This window comes from Manis javanica, chromosome 7 (genome assembly GCF_040802235.1).
Source record: "Manis javanica isolate MJ-LG chromosome 7, MJ_LKY, whole genome shotgun sequence".
NCBI classification, from domain to species: domain Eukaryota; kingdom Metazoa; phylum Chordata; class Mammalia; order Pholidota; family Manidae; genus Manis; species Manis javanica.
The window spans coordinates 47,861,385-47,886,838 of record NC_133162.1 but is presented as its reverse complement, the minus strand read 5'-3'; the positions used below and the strand labels follow the sequence as shown (position 1 = coordinate 47,886,838).

At 34.2% G+C, this 25,454-nt stretch overlaps 1 protein-coding gene across 6 annotated transcripts in view; it reads right to left on the bottom strand.

Moving 5' to 3' along the window:
• HERC4 (HECT and RLD domain containing E3 ubiquitin protein ligase 4) overlaps positions 1–25,454 on the bottom strand; it is a 136,590-nt gene that overhangs the window by 60,816 nt on the left and 50,320 nt on the right. For all 6 annotated transcript variants that reach the window (XR_012133208.1, XM_073240968.1, XM_073240964.1 and 3 more), the window contains 4 exons: positions 23,459–23,680; positions 22,319–22,410; positions 13,878–14,008; positions 8,196–8,356 (listed from right to left, as the gene is read on the bottom strand). Coding sequence is in view for 5 of the 6 variants with exons in the window: in XM_073240968.1 (XP_073097069.1) it covers positions 8,196–8,356; positions 13,878–14,008; positions 22,319–22,410; positions 23,459–23,680 (606 nt within the window). In the remaining variant the exon portion in view is untranslated. The remainder of the gene's footprint in view (positions 1–8,195; positions 8,357–13,877; positions 14,009–22,318; positions 22,411–23,458; positions 23,681–25,454) is intronic.

Here is a 25,454-nt window from a genome sequence, read left to right as displayed (position 1 = left end):
AAACATACAACCACTGTAATCCTCTCTAGAGACCTCATGGGAGGACCCTACCTTTGTGCTCTCCTTCTGCCAGACTTTGGAGCACCAGTATTTCCCAGAGGGGAGCTTGCATACACATTTGGTACCCTGATTGTTACTCCTGGTGCCCCAAGTTTTTTGGCTGTCACCTAATTGATGCCCCTTCACTGCCTGGCTCTAGTAGATAGTGGTGCTTATATTCCTAGGTTCCATGGGACTGTAACAATCAGAAAGACAGTTCTTGGCTGGCTGCAAACCACAGTGCACACACAAACAACAGACTAAGACATACCCACAGTCTTTCTATGAAAAAGGCCTTTTTGCTTGTCCTAGAGCTTTGGCCTAGGAGCACGTTTGTGCTTTGACTCACATCTAAGGACCTACTGAGGTGGTCTCTGAGGACTGAGGCTGATGGACATCATCTTGTGCTCTCCCTGTAACAAGCTACAAGTCACTGGTATCTCCTGGAAATGAACTTGAACCCTCTCCTGGTGTCCCAATTTTCCGGGCTGCCAGGGAACACCTAGCTCTGGTAGCCAGCAGGATTTACACTTGCAGTCCTACAGGACCGTATGTGTCTGCATACTTTCAAAGTTGCTACCTCAGGAGAGAGGGATTAAAGATGGCAGCGGGAGAGGAGAGACAGAGGCTTCCTCCTAAAACTGGATACACTTAGAAAATACAGTTGGCACAACTAATCCTGAGAGAACAATGGGAAAGAGGGCGGCGTCAGACTGCACACACCTGGAGAAAAGAGCAGACCTCACCGAACAGGGTAATGTACCAGAGCTGTGACCTGGCGGGACCCGAGACCTTCCCCAACCCCAGCTCACCAGCAGGAGGAAGAGAAATGGAGCAGGGAGGGAGTGGAAGGCTTGGGACTGCTGAATACCTAGCTCCAGAGATCTGTGCTGGGAGCACAAACCTACATTTCATGGTGCTTTCATGAGACTCACATGACTATCGGGTTGGAAAGTTAATACAGGCAGAGTTCCTGGGGAGACTGGGATTACGGCCGCTGTGGAAAGCAGGGATCCATATCCAGCTGCTCTGGGACAAAAACTGATACCTGTGTGCCCGGCCCACTGGCTCAGGCAGTGGAGACAGGCACAGCAGCCGGGAGGCGGGGAACAGCTCTTTCCGTCCCCCCAGGCACCAGTACAGCTCCCCTGCGAACCCTGACATTGCTTCAGGGTTGGGGCAGCTCCAGAATAGAGCTTCTGGACACTAGAGGGCACCATATACAAACATGAAATGCCAAAGGAACCTTGTCCAGAGTAAAATTATCAATACAACTCCCAAGAAAGATTCAAATTACATGGACCTCGTGACTCTTCCTGAAAGGGAATTCAAAATAGAAATCATAGACATTCTAATGGAAGTACGGAAAGACATCCAAGAACTCAGGAATGAATTCAGGTCAGAGATCCAATCTTTGAAGAGAACGATGGAGGGTATTAAAAGCAGGTTGGATACAGTGGAGGAAACAATGAATGAAATAGAAACTAGAGAAGAGGAATACAAAGAAGCTGAGGCACAGAAAGAAACAAGGATCTCTAAGAATGAAAGAATATTGAGAGAACTCTGTGACCAATCCAGGCGGAACAATATTCACATTATAGGACTACCAGAAGAAGAGAGAGAGAAAGGGATAGAAAGTATCTTTAAGGAGGTAGTTGCTGAAAACTTCCCCAATCTGGGGAAGGAGATAGTCTCTCAGGCCACGGAGATCCACAGCTCCCAACACAAGGGACCCAAGGAAGACAACACCAAGACACATAGTAATTAAAATGGGAAAGATCAAGGATAAGGACAGACTGTTAAAAGCAGCCAGAGACAGAAAAAAGATCACATAGAAAGAAAAGCTCATCAGGCTAACATCAGACTTCTCAGCAGAAACCTTACAGGCCAGAAGGGAGTGGCATGATGTATTTAATGCCATGAAGCAGAAGGGCCTGGAACCAAGATTACTTTATCCGGTAAGATTATCATTTAAATTTGAAGGAGGGATTAAACAATTTCCAGATAAGCAAAAGCTGAGAGAATTTACCTCCCACAAACCATCTCCACAGTCTATTTTGGAGGGACTGCAATACATGGAAGTGTTCTTAAGGTTGAATAGCTGTCACCAGAGGTAATAAAACCATAGTAAAGAAAGTAGAACAGCTAATTACGAAGCAAATTCAAAACTAAATTAACTATCCCCAAAGTCAATCAAGGGATAGACAAAAAGTACAGAATTTGATACCTAATATGTAAAGAATGAAGGAGGAAGAAAAAGGAAGAGAAACAGAAAACAACCTTTAGATTATGTTTGTAAAAGCATACTAAGTGAGTTAAGTTAGATTCTTAGATAGTAAGGAAAGTAACTTGGAACCTTTGGTACCCACGAATCTAAAGCCTGAAATGGCAATAAGTACATACCTATTGATAATCACTCTAAATGTAAATGCACTGAATACACCAATCAAAAGACACAGAGTCAATGAATGGATAAAAAAACAAGACCCATCTATATGCTGCTTACAAGAGACTCACCTCAAACACAAAGACATGCACAGACTTAAAGTCAAGGGATGGAAAAAGATATTTCATGCAAACAACAGGGAGAAAAAAGCAGGTGTTGCAGTACTAATATCAGACAAAATAGACTTCAAAACAAAGAAAGTAATAAGAGATAAAGAAGGGCATTAAATAATGATGAAGGGCTCAGTCCAACAAGAGGATATAACCATTATAAATATATATGCACCCAATACAGGAGCACCAGCATATGTGAAACAAATACTAACAGCACTAAAGGAGGAAATAGAATGCAATGCATTCATTTTAGGAGACTTCAACACACCATTCACTCCAAAGGACAGATCCACCAGACAGAAAATAAATAAGGACACAGAGGCACTGAAAAACACACTAGAACAGATGGACCTAATAGACATCTATAGAACTCTACACCCAAAAGCAACAGGATACACATTCTTCTCAAGTGCACATGGAACATTCTCCAGAATAGACCACATACTAGGCCACAAAAATAGCCTCAGTAAATTCAAAAACATTGAAATTCTACCAACCAACTTTTCAGACTACAAAGGTATAAAACTAGAAATTGTACAAAGAAAGCAAAAAGGCTCACAAACACATGGAGGCTTAACAACATGCTCCTAAATAGTCAATGGATCAATGACCAAATTAGAATGGACATCCAGCAATATATGGAAATGACAACAACACCACCAAGCCCCAACTTCTGTGGGACGCCACGAAAGCAGTCTTAAGAGGAAAGTATATAGCAATCCAGGCATATTTAAAGAAGGAAGAACAAACCCAAATGAATAGTCTAACGTCACAATTACCAAAATTGGAAAAAGAAGAACAAATGAGGCCTAAAGTCAGCAGAAGGAGGGACATAATAAAGATCAGAGAAGAAATAAATAAAATTGAAAAGAATAAAGCAATAGGGAAAAAAATCAATGAAACCAAGAGCTGGTTGAGAAAATAAACAAAACAGATAAGCCTCTAGCCAGACTTATTAAGAGAAAAAGAGAATCAACACAAATCAACAGAATCAGAAACAAGAAAGGAAACATAACAATAGACCTAACAGAAATACAAAGAATTATTAGAGACTACTATGAAAACCTATATGCTAAGAAGCTAGAAAACCTAGAAGAAATAGACAACTTCCTAGAAAAATACAACTTTCCAAGACTGACCAAGGAAGAAACACAAAACCTAAACAAAACAATTACCAGCAAAGAAATTGAAGCGGTAATCAAAAAACTTCCCAAGAACAAAACCCCCGGGCCAGATGGATTTACCTCGGAATTTTATCAGACATACAGAGAAGATATAATACCCATTCTCCTTAAAGTTTTCCAAAAAATAGAAGAGGAGGGAATATTCCCAAACTCATTCTATGAAGCCAACATCACCCTAATACCCAAACCAGGAAAAGACCCCACCAAAAAAGAAAATTACAGACCAATATCCCTGATGAATGTAGTGCAAAAATACTCAACAAAATATTAGCAAACTGAATTCAAAAATACATCAAAAGGATCATACACCATAACCAAGTGGGATTCATCCCAGGGATGCAAGGATGGTACAACATTTGAAAATCCATCAACATCATCCACCACATAAACAAAAAGAAGGACAAAAACTACATGATCATCTCCATAGATGCTGAAAAAGCATTCGACAAAATTCAACATCTATTCATGATAAAAACTCTCAACAAAATGGGCATACAGGGCAAGTACGTCAACATAATAAAGGCCATACATGATAAACCCACAGCCAACATCATACTGAACAGTGAAAAGCTGAAAGCTTTTCCTCTGAGATCAGGAACAAGACAAGGATGCCCACTCTCCCCACTGTTATTCAACATAGTATTGGAGGTCCATGGCAATTAGACAAAACAAAGAAATACAAAGAATCCAGATTGGTAAAGAAGAAGTTAAAGTGTCACTATTTGCAGATGACATGATACTGTACATAAAAAACCCTAAAGACTCCACTCCAAAACTACTAGGACTGATACTGGAATACAGCAAATTTGCAGGATACAAAATTAACACACAGAAATCTGTTCCATTCCTATACACTAAGAATCAACTAGCTGAAAGAGAAATCAGGAAAACAAGTCCATTCACAATCACATCAAAAAGAATAAAATACCTAGGAATAAGCCTAATTAAGGAAGTGAAAGGCCTATACTCTGAAAACTTCAAGACAGTCATGAGAGAAAGTAAAGAAGATCCCAATAAATGGAAACACATCACATGCTCACAGATAGGAAGAATACTGTCAAAATGGCCACCCTACCTAAAGCAATCTACAGATTCCATGCAATCTCTATTAAAATACCAATAACATTCTTCAACAAACTAAAGCAAATAGTTCTAAAATTCATATGGAACCACAAAAGACCCCAAATAGCCAAAGCAATCCTGAGAAGGAAGAATAAAGCAGGGGAGATTACACACCCCAACTTCAAGCTCTACTACAAAGCCACAGTAATCAAGACAATTTGGTATGGGCACAAGAACAGACCCACAGACCAATGGAACAGACTAGAGAACCCAGATATAAACCCAACCATATATGGTCAATTAATATACGGTAAAGGAGCTATGGACATACAATGGGGAAATGACAGCCTCTTCAACAACTGGTGTTGGTAAAACTGGACAGCTACTTGCAAGAGAATGAAACTGGATTATTGTCTATCCCCATACACAGAAGTAAACTCGAAATGCATCAAAGACCTGAATGTAAGTCATGAAACCATAAAACTCTTAGAAGACAACATAGGCAAAAATCTCCTGAATATAAACATGAGCAACTTTTTCCTGAACGCATCTCCTCGAGAAAGGGAAACAAAAGCAAAAATGAACAGATGGGACTACATCAAACTAAAAACCTTCTGTATGGCAAAGGGCACCATCAGCAGAAGAGGCATCCTACAGTATGGAAGAATATATTGTAAACAACATATCCAAAAAGGGGTTAATATACAAAATATATAAAGAACTCACACACCTCAACAACCAAAAAGCAAATAACCCAATTAAAAAATGGACAGAGGATATGAACAGACAATTATCCAAAGAAGAAATTCAGATGGCCAACAGGCACATGATAAGATGCTCCAAATTACTAATTATCAGGGAAATGCAAATAAAAAACCACAATGATAGGAATTTGTTCACCATGTAAGAACTTGTTCATTATGCTTCAGAAGATTGGAGACTGATGAGAATTAGGCTTGGGATGGATTAATGATTGTGCATTGAGCATTGACTCCCCTATACAGAATTTTATTGTTGTTAACAACCATTTGATCAATAAATATGAGAGATGCCCTCTCAAAAAAAAAAAAAACCACAATGAGATATCACCTCACACCAGTTAGGATGGCCATTATCAAAAAGACTAAGAACAACAAATGCTGGCAAGGATGCAGAGAAAGGGGAACCCTCCTACACTAGTAGTGGGAATGTAAACTAGTTCAACCATTGTGGAAAGCAATATGTGGGTTCCTCAAAAAACTAAAAATAGAAATACCATTTGACCCAGACATTCCACTCCTAGGAATTACCCAAAGAATATAATTTCTCAGATTCAAAAACACATATGCGCCCCTATGTTTACTGCAGCACTATAGCCAAGATATAGACGCAACCTAAGTGTCCATCAGCAGATGAATGGATAAAGATGATGTGATACATATACACAATGGAATACTATTCAGCCATAAGAAAGAAACAGATTCTGCAATTTGCAACAACATGGATGGAGCTGGAGGATATTATGCTCAGTGAAATAAGCCAAGCAGAGAAAGACAAGTGCCAAATGATTTCCCTTATTTGTGGAGTATAAGAAAGAAGCAAAACTGAAGGAACAAAACAGCAGCAGACTCACAGACTCCAAGAAGGGACTAGCGGTTACCAAAGGAGAGGGGTGGCGCAGGGTTGGTGGTGTAGGAGGGGGAAGGGGATTGAGGAGTATTATGATTGGCACACATGGTGTCGGGGTGGATCATGGGGAAGACAGTGTGGCACAGAGAAGGCAAATAGTGACTCTGTGGCATTCTACTATACTGATGGCAGTGACTGCAATGGGGTATAGGGGCAACACAATAATATAGGTGAATGTAGTAACCACACTGTTTTTTCATGTGAAACCGTCATGAGTGTATATCAATAATACCTTTATAAAAAAATAAAATAAAGTCTAACAGCAAAATAATAAAATAAAATAAAATAATAAAATTAATATAATATAATAAAATAATAAAATAAAATAAAATAGAAAACAATTCTAAGGAATAGTTTAAGAAGCTAAGGGAGATATACATGTTAAAAAAGCATGTCTTGTGGGGAAGGCAGTATATACAGAGAAGACAAGCAATGATTCTATAGCTTCTTACTACGCTGATGGACAGTGACTGTAATGGGGTGTGGGGGGGGGACTTGATAATAGGGGGAGTCTAGTAACCATAACATTGTTCAAGTAATTGTACATTAATGATATCAAAATAATAAAAAAAAGCGCTCTGTGAATGTAGGAAAAAAACAAAAAAAAAGCATGTCTTGGTTGCAGCATGTCAAAGAAGTGAATTAAATGATAGCATTTGAATATTCAAACTCTTGAAGTAGTAAATTAATGTTAATGAAAAAATAACCAAATCCATTGAAAGAATGAAAGAAAACAAAAATAAACAAGTTACAGATTTGACTAAAGCAGTCGGGATATAAGAAGCAAATTTAAAATTTTAGTATTTTGAATAGGAGATATATTCATATGGTTCAAATTTCAAAATAAAACAGAAAACTTTTACAATTTTAAAGTCCAACATATACCCAAAAGATCTGAAAGCAGGTTCTCAAAGACAGATTTATCTGTACAACCACATTTATAGCAGCATTATTCACAATAGTGAAATGGTAGAAACAATCCAATTGTCCATCAATAGATGAATAAACATCATGTGCATATGCATACAATAAAATATTATTCAATCTCAAAAAGGATGGAAACCTCGACACATCCTACAACATAGATGATGGACAGTGCAATGTTCAGAACATTATGCTAAGTTTATGAAATAAGCCAATCACAAAAAGACAAACATATGATTCCACATATGCATGGTATTTAGATGCAAGTGAAATTCACAGAGACACAATGTAAAAACCAGTGATTGCCAGCTAGCAGGAGGAGTGAATGGAGAGTTGTTTAATGAATAGAGCTTTGCAAGATGAAAAGAGTTCGGGAAACAGCTTGCACAACAATGTGAATATACTTAACACTAGTAAATTGCGCACTTAAAAATTGTTAAGTTCATAATTTGATATTATTTGCATCTTACTGCTATTAAAAACAAAACAAAACATAAACAACACTCCTTCCTACTGATATCTAGCCACTGCCCAGTTCCCACATGCCCAACCCTCTAAAAGCACTTCTATTACTTTACCACAGGTTTCCTTATGCAAATATAAACAAACTGTAAAGAACAATATACACTGTTTTGTATCTTGCTATTTTCATTAAACAATGTATCTTCGAATGCGTTCAGTTCAAACATGGAAAGTTTCATCATTTAAGAGCAACATTTTTACAATTTTATAGCAAAGGTTTAATGTAAGAGAACTTACCAATAACTGGTGGACACTGCCCATTATAAGGGAACCAATTTCCTTTCACAGTAAAAGGACTTTTCCTGTTGCTTGTTGAACCAGTTCCTAGCTGCCCATTACCACCAAGTCCAAAAGAATAAATTCGTCCTGATGAAGGAACAAAAGCAGAAGTGTGCTGCCTGGAGTAAAATGATAGAAAACCTTAGACTTAATGTTATCTTCCAAATAATTTACATTTAAAAAAGCACAGCAAATATTAACCAATATAATTTTTCTCTTCAAAAATAAATTAATAAAACGATTATGGCTCTAAAGTGTTCTATACAAAGTATTTTTTAAAAACCTTACACTAAAATGAATAATTTTATTACACCTCAGGCTGCATGAACATGGTCTAGAAAGTTTCCACAAATGTCTAAATTTAAAAAGGTCCAGATTTTTACTGGAATCCCTTATAGCCGATGAATTTAGAACTAGAAGTAACATCTAACTATGCTATCCAAGGAAGTTCCCTTCTTCCCTTCCCTGTCAGGTCCTAGCCTAGAGCTATGGTCTATGAGGGTCCACCATTTGGGCACCACTCAGAAGTTTTAAGAACTAGGCAAGTAGTCCAGTACCAATCAGAAGATTGATGTGTGTGTGTGTGTGTGTGTGTGTGTGTGTGTGTGTGTGTGTGTGTGTGTGTGTGTGTGTGTGTGTGTGTTATATATACATATAATTGGTATATAAATAGATGTTATTATGTGTGATTATGTGCAGTGTGTTTATATATATATACACACACATGAATACAACATAAACTAATGTTTCCTTCCTTCTAGAGAAACTGATCCATATATGCACACCCATGAACTCCAGAGTAGAAGCAACCTAATAGGAAACTACAGAACTGAAGCTGAAGAAAAACAACTAACCAGTTAACCTATCCAACTCCCCCTGATGTATCGTTACCTAACATTTAACCCCTAATGAGTTAAAGATGCTTATTTTGCTCAGGCCTTGTGTTCTCAATCTCAGGTTTTATGGTTTCAGTCAAGTTTGGCAGATTCTTAAGTGTTACTTCTGTAAATATTGTCTCCCATTTAGTCAATTCTCTTCTCCTTAACAGTACAAATGTTGAACTTTTCCAATATATCCTATCAGTCTCTTAACCTCTCTTTTATATCCATGCCTCTTGTGATTAATTTCCCTGGATCTCATTTTCAAATCATTACTTTTTTTCTTTACCAGTGTGTCCAACCCGTTCTAACTATTCCACTAAATTTTAAATTTCAGTGACTATGTTATATCCCATTTCTAGAAACTCCTTTTTTCAAATACACCAGCCTATTATTTCATTTAAAAACCCTTTATAAATTGTGAAATACATATACACTAACCCAGGACTACTTTGACAAGCCCCAAACCTGCCTTAGAATAAATAGCTCCTTGATCACAAATTCTCAGGAGAGTCAAGCCAGAAATTAGGCCAAGGAGAGAAGAGTGCCCTTATGCTATCAAGGGAATAATATTTCATTGTGAACTTTTTTCCCACAGTGATTTTATTTGGAAGAGATGGTTTTTCAGGCCTCAGTATGCTTCTCTCAGTTCTTAGGTCTTGACTCCTGTCCCAAACCCCTATGCCATGTGCAATATATTGTTTACAAAAAAACCATTTTTTATAAACAAAATTATAGGCCACAATTATTCCTCTCCCTATACCCATATTCTTACAATATGACTCTTGCAGCTGTTCCCACCAAGACAGGGAATCTATTTCTCTGTATCTTAAATGTGGGCTCTGACCTGTGGCTTGCTTTGAACAGAATGCAGCAGGAATGATAGTGTATCAGATCTGAGCTTATATCTCACAAGTGGCTTTACACCCTTGCCCCCATCTCTTTAGGAACCCTGCTCTGGCATCATTAGTATAATCTAGGATTAGCAGTTGAAGGATGAATATAAAATCTGAAGCAGAGACAAGCAGTCCCAGCTAAGGCCACCCTAGACTAACCAGCCTCTAGCCAGATCTTCAGCTCATCAACATGAATTCAGCTAAGATGAGACCTGCCCAACTAAGCTCAGCCTAAATTACCAAACTACATAATTATTAGCTAAATAAAAACTGTTATAAGCCACTAAGTCCTGGGGTAGTTTGCTCAGCAATATACTCTAATTAATATATTGCCTACATTGGCATATTCTTTCAGGATTGCTCCTAAGTCAGTTTAAACTAACAGCTATGGCTTTCAGATTTCTTTTTGTTCTACTTTTTACCTCTTGGCAAACTAATTTATGCTATTTAAAAGATGTTTTGACTCAAAAGCGTTTTCAAGTTACCTAGTCTCTTGTATTTCTGGAAAACTAAGATGCCAACCATCTTACCTCAGAATCAGATGAGACAAGGTCAAAATATTTTAACCAAAAGATATTTTTTTAACAAAGGAAAAGTTAAATGGAATCCTAAAACAGACAAACTGCTCTGGTTGAAGAAGGGTTTAATACTGCCTAGTCTGACTCCTTCAGGAAACAGCCATTCTGACATCTCAAAGGAACATTATCAATAGTTTGAAAATTACTGTAATACTAGTTTGTTAAAATCCAGATACCTACCAATATTCCTTCTGTACCTAAGTACTTACGTCTCAATCAATATCTAAAAAATTTCTCCTCAACCCAATAGTTAAATAAAACTTCTGGAAAGCATTGAGTTTACAAGGCTAAGAATAACATGTTAAATCATGCACATTTTCACCTGTTAAGAATTTCAAAATTGGTACCATTAAACAACCTGTGATATTTCACAAGGGACTGGTGAAATATTTCACCTGAAAAAAACGATGTAAAAATATTGCTTTATAGTCTTCAATGAATTATGCATGAAGTGGATAAACAAGAAAAGATGAACTTTAACCTTTAGGGAATACATATTCATGTATAACAAAAGCCAGGCAAGGACACTACAAGAGAACAAAACTACAGACCATTTATCCCAAAATTCTGATAAAAAGAATTCTTAATAGGACTCTAGCAAACAGAATTCAAAGCACAGTAAAAGGACTATTTATTTCTGTAATGCAAGGATGATTCAACACATGCAAATCAATCAATGCAATATACATTAACAGAAAGAAGGACAGAAACCCACATGATCACCTCAACAGATGCAGAAAGAAAAGACAAAATTCAACACCCTTTCATGATAAAAACACTCAAAAACTAAGAATAGAGGTAAACTATTTCAACAAAAGGAAAGTTACATATGAAAAACCCACAGTGAACATCATACTAAATGGTAGAAGACAGAAAGCTTTTCCTCTAAGATCAAGAACAAGGCAAGGTTTCCTACTCTGACCAATTCTGTTAAACATAGTACTGGAAGTTCTAGACAGACAAATTAGGCAAGAAAAAGAAATAAACACAGGGAAGACTGTGTAGCTCAGAGAAGACAAAAAGGGACTCTGGCATCTTACTACACTGATGGACAGTGACTGCAATGGGGTATAGGGGGCAGAACTCAATAATAAGGGTGAATGTAATAACCACATTGTTTTTCCTGTGAAACCTTCATAAGAGTGTATATCAATGATACCTTAATTAAATGAAAAAAAGAAATAAAGAGCATCTAAATTGGAAAGGAAAAAGTAAAATTATCTCTGTATACAGTTGATATGCTCTTATATGTAGAAAGCACTAAAAATTTCACAAAAAAAACTATTAGCACTAATAAAAAAAGTTCACCAAAGCAGCAGGATACAAAATTAACACGCAAAAATCAGTTATATTTATATACACTAATAATGAACAATCCAAAGAGACACTAAGAAAACAATGCCATTTACAACAGTATCAAAGATAATAAAATATTTAAGAATTAGCTTAAACAAAAAGATAGAAGACATACAATGAAAACTACAAAACATTATTTAAAGAAATGAAAGGCATAAATAAATGGAAAGACATCCCCATACTCAAGGATTAGAAGACTTAATATTGCTAAAATGTCAATACTTCCCAGTATCTACAGATTCAACGCAATCCCTAGCAAATTATGGAAATGCAAATAAAAACCATGATTAAATAACACTATTATCCAAGAGATTAGCAAATATTTTAAAGTGTGACAATACCAAGTGGTAACAAGGTCACAGTGTATCAGTAATTCTCATACAATGCAAATGGCAATGAAAAGAAAATATATATATACATACACACACACTATATATATATATATGTGTAACTTTTCTGATAAGTAAGGTGACATTAACCTGCAAAATTCAAGTTAACTATCTGCAATGACCCAACAATCACATTCTAGGTATATATACCTTAGATACATGAAGATTTATGTATGTCATATAATAACTGTTCAAAGCAACATTATTTATAACTGCCAAAAACTGAAAGTACCCAAATTTCCATCAGTAGTAGGATGAGTAATTATATATCCACATAACTGAATAAAATACAGCAATAAAATACAAAAATTACCTAATGATGGAGAACCACAACTACACAAATATGGATAATCATACAAGCATGATGTAACCAAAAAAAAGTCACCAAAGGCTACCTGCAGTCTGATTCCATGTACTTGAAGTTAACAACTGGCAAAACTATAATATATAAGGATACATAGTAAGTGGAAAAAAATTAAGCTAAGTGTCAGAACTGAGGTAAGGTGGGCAAAGTATATTTTGCTTCTTGGGAATCTACCTAATTTGATCCACCAAAGGGGAAGCTCAATTTCAAAGCTGATTCTTCTATTTACTCCCAAAAACTAGCAATCAGAAAATCAGTATTTCAATTCAATTTTAACCACTACCTAAGCTTATGTGTCATATAATTAACTATTAATTTCCTGGTTCTTTAAATTTAAAAAAAGGTGGTAAAGAAAAAAAAAGATGGTCTATAGTTTCCCTTCAAGTGTGTGATATAAAATGACTATTACATATACGTTATTAATATTTTGCCTCAGATACATTAGTTTTAAATAGAGAAAAGGTAAAATAATCACTATAAAAGATGTTTCCCTTTTGCTATGACTCCTCAGCAGCAAATGAGGCATTTAGGGGATAATTTTTTTATCTTAGGTTAGTAGATTAAGTAATCTAAACAATTCATTTAAAAAAATCTCTACTTTCACCTGGAACCACCATCTCCCAGTAATTTGCAAAAATGACCAATACAAAGGGAAAGAGGAATGGCACCCATAATATGTTCTCTGGCCTTTTAGAAAACATGGAGTTGTTCCTTTGCCCACATACATGCAAATCTACAATAAAGGTGATATTGCAGACATCAAGGAACTGGCTCCTTGTTCAAAAAAAGAATGCCCACAAATGTTATCATGGCAAAATTAGAAGACTTTACAATGTTACCCAGCATGCTATTGGCATTGCTGTAAACAAATAAGTTAAAGGCAAGATTCTTCTTGCTAAGAGAATAAATGTATCTACTAAGCATGTTAAGACTAAGAGCTGAGATAATTTCCTAAAACGGGAATGATAGCAGAAAGGAAGCTAGAGAAAAGTTCTTGGGTTCAACTGAAGTGCCAGCCTCCTCCACCCACAGAAACACTTTGTGAGAACAAAGTCAAAGAAGTTGAGCTGCTGGAACCCATTTCATATGAATTCATAGCATAAGGGGTGTTAAAAAAAAAAAAAACCTCTACATAATTGTGTTGTATAGACCACAATACTCTTTTATCTAATAGCTTACCTTCCACAAGCAATCTGAGTGACAATGCTTCCCATAAGTTCAAAAACTTTCCTTGGGTTTATTTCATGACTGGTAGAGTTATGACCCAACTGGCCATACCCTCCAGCTCCAAAAGTAAACACTCCACCTTCCTATAAAAAAGATAAAACCTTTTATTAGATGATCTTATAAAATAATCTTCAGGAAAGTAAGTTAATCTTTAATACAGACTTGATTTTTCTCTTCTATTGTCTCTACAATTAAAAGATAGATGACTTTTCAAGGTAAAATGTCTTAAAAACTAAGAAGACTTAATATTGCTAAAATGTCAATACTTCCCAGTATCTACAGATTCAATGCAATCCCTAGCAAATTATGGAAATGCAAATAAAAATGATGATTAATAACACTATTATCCAAGAGATTAGCAAAAAATTTTAAGTGTGACAATACCAAGTGGTAACAAGGTCACAGTGCATCAGTAATTCTCATACAATGAAAATATTAGCCTATACTTTCACATACTTTTAAAGTATTTAATTACATTCTCATCATTACAAGATATAAGGTGAAGTCATTAAAAAGATACTAATAATTATATTTTACATTGCTTTTCATCTTATTTATCTTCTTAAATCCTAAGTATACAATTACAAAATTTCATATTAAAAATGGTATCAACTTCAGTTTTCAAACTAGTTATACTTTTAACATAAAAGCTCTGAAAAAACAGTATATGCAAACAGAGTGCAAAAATGTAGCATACACTTGCTACAATACAGACGGTCTTTAAAATTTTTATAAAAATACTTAACTGGATTTAGAAGTGAAAGACATTAAAAAATATATAAGAAAGTAATTCACAATAACAGCTTATCATAAGCACAACTATTTTTCAATTCCATTTTTTCTTCAGAGTTCTAGCTATATATATACAACTCTATACCCTGCTCCTTCATTTAATAGCATAAGTATATATATTGCTATGTAAAGAAACGGATTTTTCTCTTTGAAACTTTCTACAATGGAAAATTTCAAATATACAAGACTATATAAATAAATCATAAATATATGTAAATTATACATGTAAATATAAATGATCATATAACCATCATTCAGTTTCAACAACCAGTACAAGTTAGATAATCTTTTTCACTGATGTCCTCTCACTTCTCCTTTTCTGGGTACTATAAGGCAAAAAAAAAGTACTGGAGTACTTAAAAGCAAGTTGTGATCATCAAGTCATTTCACTGTAAATGTACATGTTATCTTCAATAGCATACACTAACAGATAAAAGTTGTAATGCAATTACCATCCTTTTATGAAATTAGTATTTCCTTTTTTGATGTAAATAGCACTAGTGTTAGTTTTTATTTCTTACGGTTTTTGACATTGGTATTTTCCAGTTTCACTTAGGTATAATTGACATAAAATATATATTTAAAGTTACTAACATGATTTGACATAGGTATACATTATGAAATACCACAGTGAAGTTACTTAACACATCTATTACTCACATACTTTTCTGGGGGACAGGGATGCAAATATTTCAGATCTCTCATAGCAAATATCAAGTACACATAACAGTTGTTAACTACAGTCACCATACAAGTCAGATCTTTAAAGCTTATTCATCTTTTAACAGAAAATGTGTACTTTTGACTTTCACCTCCCCATTTATCCCAGCGCCAGGCCCTGGCTGTCATCATTTTACTCTATGAATTCTACTTTTTTTTTAAGATTCCATATATAACTGATACTATACAGTACTTGTCTTTGTCTGGCTTCTTACACTTAGCATAATGCCCTCCAGTTTCATCTCTGTTCTTGCAAACAGAAGAATTTCCCTTTTTTGTGGCTCAATTATATTCTACTGCATGTGTGCATGTATACACACATATATTTACATTTATGTATCATAGTTTTTTATCTGTTCATCTGTTGATGGACACTTAATTTCTGTATCCTGGCTGTTATGAACAATGCTGCAATGAACATATAAATGCAGTTACCTCTTTGAGATCTTATTTTCATTTCCTTCACATGTATAGCTCGAAGTGGGATTGTGTCATTTTAGTTCTTTTGTAATTTTTTGAGGATTCTCCATACTGTTTTCCATTTATACCAATTTACATTTCCACCAGCAGTGTACAGTATTTCTCTTTTCTCCATATCCTCACCAATATTTGTCCTTTGTTGTTTTGATAACAGCCACTCTAACAGCTGTAAGGTGATGGTTTAAATTTGCATTTCCCTGATGAGTGATGTTGATATTGAGCACCTTTTCATGTACTTTTTGGCCATTTGCATATCTTTGGAAAAATCTCTATACAGGTCCTTCACCTATTTTTAAATTATTTCTTAAAAATATTCCTCCCATCTACAGGCTGCCTTTTCATTTTGTTGACTGTCTCCTTTGCTATGCATTTTTTTTAATTCACTGTAGTTTCAGTTATTTTTTTGTTGCCCCTGCTTTTCCAAAAATTGATTACAAGGACTAATATCAAGGAGGTTCCCCCCATGTTTTCCTCTAGGAGTTTTACAGTTTCAGATCTTACATTTAAGTCTTTAATCCATTTTGAGATACAGTCTGTATGTGGTGCATGATAGGGGTCCAGTGTCATTCTTTTGCAGGTGGATACCCAGTTTTACCAGCACCATTTATTGAAGGGACTGTTCTTTCCAACAGTGTGCTCTTGGCAACTTGTCGATTAACTGACTGCACATGTGTGGGTATATTATCTGATTGGTCTGTGTGTCTTTTTGTTTTATTGTTTTGTTACTGTAAGCTTCGTGATATAGTTTGAAACGAGGAAGTGTGATGCCTCAAGCTTTGTAGTTCTTTCTCAAATTGTTTTAGCTATTCTGGATCTTTTATGGTTCCATTTGAATTTCAGAGTGGTCTGTTCTATTTCTGCCAAAAATGCTATTGGAATATTTTGATAGGAATTGCACTCAATTTGTAGATCACTTGAATAATATCAATGTACAATATTCTTCCAATCTACAGTATCTTTCCATTTATTTCTGTCTTCAACTTATTTCACTGATCTCATACAATTTTCAGTCTATAGGTCTTTCACCTCCTTGGTTAAATCTATTCCCAAGTATTTCATTGTAAACAGGATTGGTGCTATTGTAAATAGGATTGCTTTTTTTTTCAGATTTGTTCTTACTGCATAGCAACATAATTGAATGTTGATTTTGTATCCTGCAACTTCCCTGAATTGGTGTTATTAGTACAAACTTTTTTTCTGGTGGAGTCTATGGTTTTCTATATAAATAATGTCATCAGCAAACAGACCATTTCACTTCTTCCTTTCACAGTGGATGGTTTTCATTTTTCTTAATTTATCTGGCTAGGACTTCCAGTACTATCCTGAATAGAAATGGTAAGAGTAGGCATCCTTGCCTCATTCTTGATCTTAAAGGAAAAGCTCTTAGCTTTTCACCACTGTGTATGATGTTAGCTATGTACCTGTCACATTGGCTTTTATTATGCTGGGGTTTTATACCTAATTTGTTGAGAATTGTTATCATTAAAGTATGTTGAAATTTGCCAAGTGCTTTTCCTGCATCTATTGAGATCATGATTTTTATCCTCTATTATGTTAAAGTGGTATCTAACATTCATTGATTTCTAGATGCTGAACCATCTTTGCATCTCAGAGATACATCCCACTTGATTATGGTATGTGATCATTTTAACATGCTTTTGAATTTGGTTTGCTAGTATTTTGTTTAGGAGTTCTAATCTGTGTTCATTAGGAATATTGGCCTGAAATTTTATTTTCTTGTATTGTCTTTGGTATCAGGATAATGCTGGCCTTGTATAATGTACTTGAAAGTTTTCCATATTTTTTGGAAGAGTTGGAGATGGAATGGTGTTTTTTATCAGTGAAGTCACTAGTCCTGGGATTTTCTTTGTTCGGAGATGTTTGTTTACTGATTCAATCTCCTTACTAGTTAAATATCTTCTGATTTTCTGTTTCTTCATGATTCAGTCTTGGTAGTTTATATGTTTCTAGGAATTCATACATTTCATCTAGGTTATCCAATCTGTTGGTATACAATTGTTCATGGAAGTCCCTTATGTTCCTTTGTACACGTGCAGTATCAACTGTAATGTCTTCTCTTTCATCTCTGATACTGAGTTTTTGTCCAGCTAAAAAAAAAAATTGTCATTTTTTAATCTTTTCATAAAAATTGTTTTTATTTTATTGATATTATCTAATTTGTTTTGTCTGTATTTCATTTATTTCTGCTTTAGTCATTATTTCTTCCTTCTCCTAACTTTGGGCTTTTTACTCAGTTCCCTTGAGGTTTAGAGTTGGGCTGTCTGAGAGCTTTTTCTTGATACAGATATTTATAAACTTCTTAGAGCTGCTTTTGCTGCATCCCACAAGTTTTAGTATGTTGTGCTTCCATATTCATTTGTCTCAAAATATTTTCTTTTGTTTCTTCTTTGATCCGTTAATGTTTAGAAGTGTACTTTTAAATTTCCACATATCTGTGAATTTTCCAGCTTTCCTCTTGTTACTGATTCCTAGTGTCAAACCACTGTGACTGGAAAAGATATTTGAACTATTTCAGTCTTCTTAAATTTGTTAAGACTTGTTTTGTGACTTACATACAACCCTTCCTGTGCGATGTCCCACTGTGTGAGTGTGTACTCTGCTGCTGTTACATGGAATGCCTGTATGTTAGCCTGTAGTGCAGTGTTAAGTCTAATATAGTTCCTTACTAATTTTCTGCCTGGATGGTCTGTTGTTGAAAGCAGGGTACTAAAGTACCCTCCCATAGGCATACCTCATTTTATTGAGCTTTGCAGATACAATTAAAGGTTGTGGCAACCCTGTGTTCATCAAGTCTGCCAGCACCCTATTCCAACAGCATTTGCTTACTTCATGCCTCTGTATCACATTTTGGTAATTCTCTCAATATTTCAAGCATTTTCATTATTATTATATTTGTTATGGTTATCTGTGGTCACTGATTATAACTCACTGAAAGCTCAGATGATGGTTAGCATTTTTCAGCAACAAAGCATTTAACTAAGGTAGTTTTTTATACATAATGCTATTGTATATTTATTCAACTGCAGGATAGTGTAAACATATCTTTTATATGAATTAGGAAACCAAAAAATTCATATGACTTGCTTTAATGCAATATTCACTTTATTACAGTGGTTAGGAACCAAACCCACATTATCTCTGAGGTATGCCTGTATTTTTATGCTGTATTTTTGCCTTCAGACCAATTAATATTTGCTTTATTTAGGTGCTCCTATGTTGGGTGCACAGTTACAGTTGTTATCCTCTTGAACTAAACCCTTTAATATTAATTTCTTAATATCATCTAATACTGAGGCCATATTTAAATTCTCCTGATTATTATATCATGTCAGAAAGCATATGTCTGGTTGGTAATATTAAGTAAGTGACTCAACATGTTTCAGCCTAATCCCATTAAACTTAATGTTGTTGATCTTTGCCTTGATCTGTTATTTCCTTGGGGAGTATAAAATGGGAGATTTTCTAATCTTATTTCATCTAAATTTATTAGCTGGAATTTTCTACAGAAAACTCAATGCATCAGATGTTGTTACTCTGAAATACAGTTTGCAAATAAAAGGCAATAGAAATGCTTCTTTCTCATTTACTAACTCTTTGCCAAAAAGTTGTCCTAGCAACCTCCAAAGATAAGCACTGGAATTCACTTTGTATTGATTTGGGTACCATTATGAAGTCATAGATTACTATATATGATGTATTTCCAATTATTTCAGTAATTGTTTCTTTTTGCTAACAAGTGAAAGTGCCTTCAAGTTGTCCTTCTGACATGACCTTAGCAGTCTTTGTTTTTTTTCTAACACAAAATGCCCTAGGCTATCCATATATATATTTTTGTCCCAGATGAGGTCAAACTCTTCTCTAAGAAGGCCTGGTTATAGAGTCTACAACAATCAAGGGATATTCACTGTTTCTGTATTGTACATGGTTAATACTTCTAGAACCTCAGTGGTCATGGCAAAAAATAGAAGTATTTTGAGAAGGAGAAAAATAGGAATTCATACTGATCCTTGTGATTCAAAGTAAAGATGATGTTTTAATTTAATTCCTACTGTTTTATAACTCTTTTCTCTTAAGGTGAAAATCAGTTTCTAATGACAGCAAAATAAGTACTTCTTTGATTTATCTCACTCTGCATGCTCTACACTTAAAATACTACTATCAATTTTACTAATAAGAAGTCTACAGAATGAATTTTAAGATTTCTTTGTGAGTACAACTTATTCTTAGGCTATTTCCCACAAGTAATAAATAACAAAAAGTGTATTTTAAAATGACTTCAAAGAAATTTTTCTGTAATTGTGCTATTAGTTATGTTTTTCAGTTTTTAAGAACTGCTTAAAAATTCATATATAAATTTGCTTTTTAATTATGTATAAACATTTCTAGGTTCCAAAATCAAAATTGTAAGGCAAGGTATATTTGATCTAGCTATTGATTTTTTATAAGTATAAACAACATGAAATTTGTTCATATCTTACCCCTTCTTACACAACAGGCAACTATTTTTATACATTCCATTTTTTTTCCTTAACATCATATTCTGAAGATTATTTCACAGCATAATACAGAGATCTTCCTCATTCTGTTTTACAGGTAATGTGCATGGAGTTACCACAGTTTATTCAACTGAATTACTACTGATGAAATTTTTATTTCTTCCATTCTTTAGCTATTAAAATAAATGCCTTAGTGCACATATAATTTCATATCTTTGAGATAGATTCATACAAGTGGGATTACTAAGTTAAAAGGCAAATGTATATGTGATTTATAATAAATTTGTAAATGAACTTGAAAAAATTTGGCATCCTCACTGTGTTGTCTTCACATCCATTAACTTAAATGTCTTTCCATTTATTCTGTCTTTAAAAGTCTGTTTAAATATTTTCCTAATGTTATTTTCCAAATGTAGTTTTGTACAAGGAAACTACTTCATAAAACAATCTGAATTAATTTAAGAAATTCTTCCAGAAAAGCAGCAGATACATGGATATGGAACTATAACTTAAATCAGGAGAAAATAAAATATTTTACTTTTGGAATATTTAAAATATCTGAATTTGTTAAAAATTACATAAAAAATTAATATACATAATATACATGAACAAATATCATCAGCTACGGTACTGAGATAGGAATATGTAAGATTAGCATTAAAAAAACCTCAAATCATACAAATAGTTACACATCCTGGGAAAGTAAGATGAGTGGTCATTTGAAAGGCTGAACTTGAAAAGCATTAATATTCAAATTAATGAGTGAGTCTTTCTACCACAAAGTAAACCTTAAGGAATGACACTATACAAAATGTTTTACTATTATCTCAACACAGCCTTATTTCTAAATATCCCTGACTAAAGAGAATGACTAAAACATTCATAACTTGCCAACGTGATTTAATAGACTTTAATGATTAAATTTATAATTTGAATGATAAAAATCAGTAAAATATGGCAATAAAATCAGCAGATATATTAAAATTTCTTTACTAAAAGACAAATAATATACATTTTTTAATTAACTTTTATAATTGGTCACTATATTTTTAAAAGGACCTTGAGTACACTATTTGACAGATTGAGAATGACTGTTATATTCCTAAAATTCCCAGTCTGGGAATAAGTATGCAGAATTTTATAAAGTCTGATTACAAGTTAATTTTTTCTTGCCAATTTTATCTACTATGCAGGATGAAGAAAAATAAGCAAAAACATCAACTTTTAATTTAGCCAATGAAAACTTGTTTCTTTATGTTAACATGACTATAATAAATAATACCCCTGGCAAAAGAGAACGTTTTAACTTTCATTTTACTTCTAAATCACTAGAGAACTATGTAGTACTGATACTAAACTGACATACACACAAGAAATTGGAAAGTCAAAGTTAAAGACATTAACAAGATTGTGATGAAAGCTCATTATAAATGTTTGTATAATACTTGACCTATGGATAACTGAGGGATTCATTCTCTTCTATTACTTGTTATACTACATTTATAGGTCAAATGGGAGCTAAATTAAAACTAGGCAGAGTTTTGAGATATAAATAGGATTGATACACACAGCATGGCAAGACTGACAACCCAAAAGGCAATTTTTTCATTTAAAATATTATTTAAGCAGTATTTCACATGAAGCAAGAAACTAAACAATATATGTTATCATCACATATAACATCACAATTCACATTTCATAACAAAACTAAACTGAAAATTAAATGGTTTTTTGAAAATAATCTAAGTCGTCTTTTTTCCAAGATGAATTATTTTTTAGACATCAATAACACTGAGGTTTTAACATAAATATCACGAGAACATTCACTAATTATGAAATAACTACCATGAGTAATAATAAAGATATTTTATAGGAATACAATACCTTGGTTAGTGCAGCAGTGTGATCTTCTCCACAACAAATATAAACTATTTTCTGAGTTCTTAATGACTTTAGTAAATTAGGAACATACCTATCTGAAAAGTCCAACAAGAGACGTTAACAGTATTTTTTAAATTAAAACTTCTAAAATGTGTTTCCTCTACAGCCTCCCAAGCTCAGTGAACAGTGATAACTAAATAATTTTAACCACAATTCAATTATTTTGTAGTACAAGCCTACTAAATTGGGTTCCCTGGCCTGTCCACTCATCTATCCATGCTACTGTGATAAAGGAGGGATTTAAAAAGAGTCAAGTTGTAAACTGCCTAAATGCCAATCGGAAATTCCTTGATTGCTGAGTTCTGTGCAGAGTTACTCAACTACTTCTAATATTCAGTTTGTATATTCACTTCAGGATAATTATGCTCACAGGATCTTGCTTAAAAGTCTTAAAATTATACTAAGATATATAATGTCCTAATCTAATGTATTTTTCTTATGTAAAACAAATATTTTTTAATTCTTTCTGGGAGTATTATTTGCTTATCATTAACAGCTCACTTCTGTCCACTGAAATAATTGTAATTGTGTTGAACTTTATGAAAGCAGTTTTTTTATTTCAAATACTGGAATTCAACCTAATATAGTTAGGAAAAATTAGTTCCAACATCCCAACTTGTTTCAAATAGTCTTAATTTTTTAAAATCCAAACTGTTTATTTTAAAGATGCTAGCATCAGTGTTAGAAGTGAAGCCCAAACTAAAGATTAATGACTCAGATTATTTACATATTTTCTTGAAAAACTCAAATAGACCAACCCTTCACATTACTTCCCAGGACAACCTTTCCATCAATGGTGGCCCATAATGTGGTTACCAATTTGAAGTAATGTTATTCAACTTTCTTCTAATGAACACCCAACAACAAACATTTTTGTCCAGATATACTTTCTATAGTTTATTTTATGATAAGATGATATTTTTGGCCTTCCCACCATCCTTTAAAATTATCAAATGGAATTTTTAAATAAATCTCTCATCCCTACTTCCATATCATTAAAGACTTGAGTATATTTCCCTCTATTAAGAATCACTGACCATCTCCTTTTAAAAGTATACTCATCTATGAATAATGCGAACCTACCATTTTCATCATTAAGACCTAGTTGACCAAATTTGTTGCGTCCCCATCCAAAGATAGCTCCAGAAAGGGTGAGGACAAAACTATGGGCTCCTCCAGCTGCAACTTGCATGAAAGGGATTCCAAGCAAAGACTTAATCAGCTGTGGTGAAGCTTGCTTTTTACAGTCAATGCCTAAACCCAATTGGCCATATTTATTCTGTCCCCAACAGAAGACTTCACTTGCTGTAAAACAAAAATCATGAAATTAACTGTTTTTCTCATACACAGAAAATTTCATCTGAAGATCAGTTATTTTGGGACATTCTTCCTCTCATCAGATGGAAATACACATTCCTCTTTATTAAATTTATTACTTATATGAAAACATAACACTACCTAGAATAATCTGTTATTAGTACATTTTAAGTCTGACTGATTTTAATGAATGGGTAAGTCACATAACTGTGAGTAATCTGATTCCCTTATGCTCCTTAAGAAAGGACTGTCTTTTTTTTAATATTCTTCTATGATTTCTTCCAAGAGGCACTCATGCAAGCTTAAGACTTTAGTTATCAATGAAATGCTAATCACACTCAAGATTTTATCACTAGCCCACACCTTTTTTCTGAGCAATAAACCCATATATCCAATTGTTTAGATGACAGCTACACTTGGATGACTCCCACCCAACCTCCCATAACTGGACCTCTTCCCAGTGTTCCCCACCTCAGTAAATAACATCATGACTGACTCAGTAGCACAAATCATAAACACAGGGAGTCATCCTTAATACTCGTCTCCTCGCTTACTTTATACACAGACTGGTATCAATCTTTCATCTATCATCACACTACTTAAGACATCTTCTAATTTATTTTTGTAAAATAAATAGCACTAAATACCCAACACACTAATAACTGAATTTTTTAAATTAATGCTATAAAAAAATTACACACTTAAATAAAGTTCCCTTCAAAATTAATTTCCAGTTCCTCTCCTAAGCAACAACCACTCTTACCAGTTACAGATTATGTACTTTCAAAAACATTCTATGCATGTAGACATTTGTATACATATACAGAAATACTATAAAAATGCAGATTTGATAATGATGCTCACCTGAAAAAAATGTCAGCACCATCTCACTGCTCTTGGGATAAACGCTTTCAACAAGGCCTACAAGGCTTTGTATGTTTCACTTATGTTTCCAAGATCACTTCCTGTCAGTCTCTTCCCTCACTATATTGTAGCCATACTCACCCTCCTTTATATTCTCCAATGCCCATTTCTCACATACTTGCTATTCCCCTGCCTAAACCCTCCCCTCATCTTTGTTCACTTCTACTCTCTCCCAACAGGAAGCCTTCCCTGACCTCCCACAGTAAGTTCAGCCCCCCTATTATATGTTCTAAATATCCTAAGCTTTTTTCTTTACAGTCCTTTTCATCTATATTCTGTACAGCTGTAGCCTCATCCTTTATTCACAGTGTGTCTCATTAGACATTTAATTAATTTGAAATATAATAATAGTAATAATAAAGCCACTGGAACTTATTTTTTAAATTGGTAAAAAACAAACTAATCCATGTTATAATCCTTGGCTGGCATATGAAGTTAAATGAATAAGAAAGGAAGGCAACAAGCTAATAGGATGCTTAGCTTTCTTCTGTTTTTATTCATAAGATGATTACATGTGAGATCAAATGAGACTGGGCAAGTTATAACATTCCCCAGCTATGTAGGAATAGTGTTTAGCACACTGAAAAACAGACACAAAAGTCAGTTTCATTTCTATATACTAGCAATAAACAACTTGAAAATGACAACATTCACAGTAACAAAAAAACCATCTAGGGAAAAAATATAACAAAAGGTAAATAAGACCTCTCTAGAGAAAACAACAAAATACTATTGAGAAAAACTAAAAGATTAAAATAAATGGAGGGATAGAGCATATTCAAGAACTGAATGACTCAATATTTAATAAAGTTTCCGTAAACTGATTTACAAAATGCAA